The sequence below is a fragment of the Hydra vulgaris genome, chromosome 02 (assembly GCF_038396675.1).
Source record: "Hydra vulgaris chromosome 02, alternate assembly HydraT2T_AEP".
Classification (NCBI taxonomy): Eukaryota; Metazoa; Cnidaria; class Hydrozoa; order Anthoathecata; family Hydridae; genus Hydra; species Hydra vulgaris.
The window spans coordinates 55,050,001-55,056,305 of record NC_088921.1 but is presented as its reverse complement, the minus strand read 5'-3'; the positions used below and the strand labels follow the sequence as shown (position 1 = coordinate 55,056,305).

Here is a 6,305-nt window from a genome sequence, read left to right as displayed (position 1 = left end):
ACGTCGATCATCAGTAGTTTTTGCTTTAATTTATTCTTAAACTCATTTAGCATAGAAATTGTTTTAAGTTCATTAGTTAATATTTTATTCCATAGTTTCGGCCCTCTAGTAGAAATTGAAAATTCGGTCGCCGCAAAATAACTTTTGGGTTGAATATAGCTGTTATTTGAAAATCTGTTGAGATATCTATTCTGATTTATTTTGAATAATGGGTAAAATATTTTAGGAGATATATTTTTCATTAATTTTGAACATAAATATAAGAAATTGATAGACATTTAATTGATAAACATTCATTATATTTAAATTAACAAATAATGCTTGGGAGTGTGTATAATGTGTATTTTTAAAAGGAATTATAGCTGAAATATATTTTTATCAATATTATCAAACTTTTGGATCAAGTAACATTTTAAGCAAAAGAGTAAATATAATAAAAAGTATAAAGTAAAAAAAAGTGAAAACAAAACAGTGTTACCAATTTATAGTTATACAATAAGAATTAAAACGTATATTGTTAAAACGTATATTATATGAATATTTTCAGAATTAAAACGTATATATAGGAATTAAATGTAAATATAAGGATTAAAACGTATATATATATATAAGAATTAATACGTATATATAAGAATTAATATATTATATGAATATTTTCAACTAATTGAGTTTTAAATCAGCTAGGAGCATTTATTGCAAATGAAAAACAAAGAGTTTCCGATTACGCATTTTTTCCGATTATTTAACTTTTTTGCTTGTTTTCTCTCTTCAGTTGCTAACTTTTTCTTTTTAGCTAATTCTTTTTTTATTTTTAAAACATTCATACTTGGTAAATCTGTAAGAATTAATATGGTTCTATTTCTTTTATTAACCCTAACTTTCTGCTTTTTTGAATGGTCTTAAATCTTCAGGCGATAGAACTAAATTTGACTCTGTAGATGCACTGTGTATTTCATTATTGCTTGAAAATGAAATGTCAATGTGATGTGGTTCTGTATCTGTTGAAAAAACCAGCTTCTAACATGTCATTCTCTGATATTGTAAATTCAACATCAGTTATATTACTTAAATTTAGCGCTGTACTTTTCACAGCACAGTCTTGTTTCGTAGTTGGTCTATCTGTGGTATAGGCTGGCATAAAATCGTGTTCATTAAAAATATTGAGATATAGTGGAAAAATCTCTGTTTTTGGAAACCAGCCTTAATATATTATGGGTCCATGCTAATGGAAATGAGTTACCTACAATACCTGGTATACTGTAAATAGTATTTTTTAAAAGTTTTAAATACACTTCGATCTAGAAGTTCAAAATTGTGGCTGCAATAAGGAGAAAATGAACAAACCGATACCCCATTTTCTTTAAAGTAATCTAAAGCCTCTACTGAAAGATGAGAGTCATGATTGTCTAATAGCATCAAAACGAGTCGTTTTTTCGTACTTCTAGCATATTTAACAAAATGATGGGAAAACCGCAATAATTTAACTTCGGTCATCCAACCAGATGGGTTTGCAGCACCTGCACTTCCATTAGGAGCACCATTTGAAAAATAGCTTTTAAATTTCACACAAGGAAATATGAAAAATGGAGGAATTGAATTTGAATTGTGGCAGAAACATCAACTGCCACAGTTACTAAATTGCCTCTCTCAGCCGAAGTAAAACGCCCAATTTGTTCAAAACCTTTTCTTGCTACAATATGATCTGGAGTTTGAACTGTGGTAATACCAGTTTCATCCATATTCCAAATATCTCCACTTTTCAACTTTAAACAATTAAGAATAGTTTCTAAATTGTTTCTAAAACTTTTGACGTTGAATTAAAACTGATAACACGTGCTTGAACTGTTGCCTCAGTACATACCTTAGCGTGGGGTAATTTAGTAAAATATACGGGTGAGCATTTACACCACCATTTGGAGTAAACGAGCACATGATTACTTTTCTGATAAAATTATTAGGAAAAATCCTTGCCAAATATGTATTTTATTTGAACTTAGATAAAAATATATAAAAAACATACAAATATACCACATGAAACATACTATTAAATATTAACGCCTATATAGCTCACCAATAGTTTCTTTCAAAAAAGATATGTTGTTTTTTTCATATAAGGGACAAGGAAGCTGTTTAATGATTGATTTTTTTTTCTGTAACAAAGTAATCAGGAGTTTGTGGTTCTTTGAAGGAGATGATTCTTGAGTTTGAAGCATTAAAATCTCGTTTAAAGTATTTAATATTTTTATTTTTTTTCATATTTATAACTTGACTTATAAAATGATATAGTATCTTTTTTCCTTCAAACCTTACAACAACATAAGATCCCTCTGCTAAAAAATAATCAGAAGTTGCAACCACTCCAGGATCACATATTTCATTAGAGCAAATAGAATCAAATTCTTAGGTGTTTTCACCTAAGTAGTTGTCAAATTTTTTTTTTGCACGTGTGCTTGTTTTTGATGGAAAAGTGAATCATCAAGGTAATAATCATCATCATTTGAATCACTTTTTACAGTAAATAAATCTTTTTTTTTAATATCTTACTTTTTCCATATCATCAGCAATCATTTCTTTAGAAGTATTCAAATTCATTTTAGAATTTCTTTCTTTTCTTTTTACATTTAAGGAGTCATTAAGAAGAGTATTTTTTATTTTGATTAGCTTAGATTTAGAAACAGAAGAAACTATTGCAACGTCTTCCAGTGAAACACTTTTTCCTGGTGAAACCTTAACATTTTCCCCACGCATTACTGCCCCAGGCATTTTAGCAGAAACTTCTCGAAGTTCTGCAAGACGCTCAAGAACTAATGGAGTTTCTAAGTTTTGAGAAGATTTACATATGTCTGTCCTTAAAATCTTGTCAATAATTTTTTTTCTGTTTTTTGGGTAGATACCAGATGTTTTGAACCCATTAATAGAAAACTCTTGTATGTGATTCATATTTGTCAAGGGATTAAGGAGCAATCTTGGAAAAATATTTTTTGGTAGGGATGTATGTAATTTTCCTTCACCAATTTTCGATTCAGTGATTATTTTTCTTCATGCTAATTTCATGGGTAGATAAACTGCAAGGTCAAGAGGCTGTAGCAAATGCGTACTGTTAGGAGGTAAGAAGACCATACTAATGTTGTTAGCTTCACAAATTTCGATAATATCAATAGATAAATGGCATGCTAAATTATCACTTATAAGAAGATTTTAGTGTGTTGTTGTCAACATGTCTGAAGTAAGGTATTACTAATGTTTGCATCCAACCTTGAATACAATAGCCATCAAACCAACCAGATTTTATACGGTTTATAGCGTGCACCAATTGGACCTACAAGTATCCAAGTATCAGACGTTCAGCTTTATAAACTGTGTATGGAGGAAGAAATACACCATCAGCAGTAAAAGCTAACATTATAGACACTGATGACTTTGAATAATTTATAACTCTTTCAGCATGTTTGGTACCCTTCCGGTGTATTATTTGTTTTGATTTTGGATCATCAAAAAGATTAGTTTTGTTTTAGTTTATTATGTTTTGTGGCAGAACATTTTTTATAGTATCTTCTAAATTGTTAACAAATATGTTTACAGAATCACATGAAATTGCAGCACGCTTTCTGAAAATATTTTGACATTCTCGATAAGACTAAGACTTTTATGCCGTTTTATAAATGATCTTACCCAATCATCACCAGGCAAATTTTCTTTAAAACATTTCCTTAACATCTCTTTCAGATTTGTTAAGAAAACTTTGTATTAATATATTTAGGTCTATTTTATCAAATACATAGCCAAAATACCTAAAAGTTGTAATCTATTGTGCAATTGACATCTCCTCGTCTGGTAGCAACGAACTCTTTCGACCAACCACACTACTTTTGCGTAACACACTAATATGACACCTTAAAGTCCTGTGTGGTATGTTTAGAAGCCTCGCCACACGTTTACAAGGTTCTCCATCATTAACAAGTTCAATAGCTCTTTTAAGTTCACTATATGAGTAAGTTTTGGATTGTTTTTGACTGGACTTTAAGTAGTTTCTTGTTATTTCCACAAATCTGTTATAAAAAAGTGAAAAATATGAGCTAAAAACTCAAATTATTTATATCTTTAAACATTTATTTTATTATCAAAAATATTTCAAGAATAACAACCAGTTAATTCAAAATAGTGCTTATATATCCCATATAAAATAGTGCTTACATATCCCATATAAAAGTGCTCAATTACCCCACCTTACTTTAAACACCTATATTTTATGAAGAATTTATTTATAATTATAAACTCATACAAGTTTTTAAGTCCTAAGATTTAAAAACTTGCAAGAGTTTACTTCAATATATGCATGGTATACTAGAGAAAAATTCAAAATTCTCAGAATCTTTTAACTACAATTGCTTACCCTTAGTGTTTCTAGTTAATAGTTTTTACGGAATTCTATAAATCTACACCGTCATATAATTAACTTGTTATCGGTTATTTGTTTTCTTCCAAAAGAGCTGTAATTAACAACTTATAATTTCTTAAAGTTACTTTATGTATTTTTAGCATGAAAATAAACTAAACATTATTACTTAATGTTTTATTTGTCTTTTAAAATGAATGTTAACGGGTGCGCGATTACCCCATGAAGTGTTCGATTACCCCACGCTACGGTAGTGTAACACTTTTGATTTCAATTTCAAAAAGAGTTAAATTTGCGAAGTGGTGTTTATTGGAAATTCATAGCATCAATTGTTAAGCGTTGTAAAACACCCTTAATAAATTGCATCCTAAGTTGGCAAAAAATTTCTTTGTCTATGCTAATAAATTTTTTGCGCTATTGTATAGATTTTTATAAGTTGTTACACACAATAAAGTAACATGAAAACAGGGTTATTTTTGTTAAAAAGTTTAGAATCGGAAGTTTCAAGTTTAGAATTTGACCTGTTGATGTTTAAGACCAATTGAGTAAACTTTAAACTTCAATTTGTTTTAGTGATAAACCTTGAATTATCATCTAAGTATATGCAAGACTGTTTTCACATTTATAGAGGTTGCTCAAAAAACAAAAAACTGTTTTCAAATAAAGGTAAAACTTTGCTTTAGCCAAATTGACTTATAAGATTTGGGAAAACCAATCGGGTAATCAGTAAAATTCAAACTTGTTTAGTGAACCATAATCTTAATCGGTTGATTACGTACTCTAGGAACTTCAAACAAAAATATAAGTTTTAATCTAAGGTTTGTATTAGAGAAAAATTGTTTTTATGAATATCATTAAAATTTTATCCTTGCGGTCCATAAAAGATGATTTGGTTCACAGTTGGCATTTTGCAGACTAAACTAAAATTAAACTACAATAAAAACGTCAATTTAAAAGTGCGTCAATCGTGAGTTTTTTTTTAATCTCATAAATTTCTCTAAGATTATTAGACAATACTGCTCCTATTTAAACTGTTTTTTAAAGAAGCGAAAAAAAACAAATGGGTGTAGAATTAACTGTAATTGCATTTATTTTATAAATATATTTACAATTAACTGCAATAGCTGTAACAGCAATCTCTAAAATAGTTTTACAATTAAGCATAATCCTCATTTAACACATACTTTAAATAACCATTATAAAACGATTTATTTTCCACCCCCGTTGAGAGTTGTTAAAAGAGCTGTACTGATACGCGATTTCGGAGGAGGTTTCTTTTGCGATTTTGGATAAACCTTTTTCTATTTATCGGCTGATTTTTCACTTAGCACTAACACATTTTTGTTTAGACTTTAAACATTCATACATTGATCCCAATCATTTTGATTTGGAGGATTACAAAAAGCACGGTTGCTATAGCGATCATGATTTTCTTCTCTTATAGTTTCGCTGACTTCATCTACGTACCACGAACCAGTTTCAAGAGCAGCACCAAAAACACAAATATATTTGTTTGTTCCATCATAGTCTAAGCAAGGCAGTCTGCACTTGATAGCTCTATTTTGAACTTCACCATAACATTCATCAGAATAAGCAAACCGAACTTCTTCACTTAAAATCATTTTTGGACACTGGCATCCAATCTCAGCCGTTATCTAATAAAAGTAAAATAATAAAAAAACTCTGAACCATGCACTAAAGCTGAACACTAAAGAGAAAATACAAATTGAATCAAAGAACAACAAAAAATAAATAACACAGTGAAATTCAGATTTACGATACATATACATAGTTTTTTATGCATAGTTGTACAACAAGTTATCATAGTAACAAGTAAACATAGTTGTACAACAAGTTATCATAGTAACAAGTAAACATAGTTGTACAACAAGTTATCATAGTAACAAGT

The 6,305-nt window shown here is 29.2% G+C and overlaps 1 protein-coding gene across 2 annotated transcripts in view; it reads right to left on the bottom strand.

Annotated features, from left to right (window-relative positions):
* Positions 1-5,461: 5,461 nt before the first annotated feature.
* Positions 5,462-6,305, bottom strand: part of LOC100215266 (uncharacterized) — a 16,737-nt gene continuing 15,893 nt past the window's right edge. For both annotated transcript variants that reach the window (XM_065791410.1, XM_065791411.1), the window contains one exon: positions 5,462-6,051. In XM_065791410.1, the coding sequence (XP_065647482.1) occupies positions 5,749-6,051 (303 nt within the window). In that variant the 3' untranslated portion in view covers positions 5,462-5,748. The remainder of the gene's footprint in view (positions 6,052-6,305) is intronic.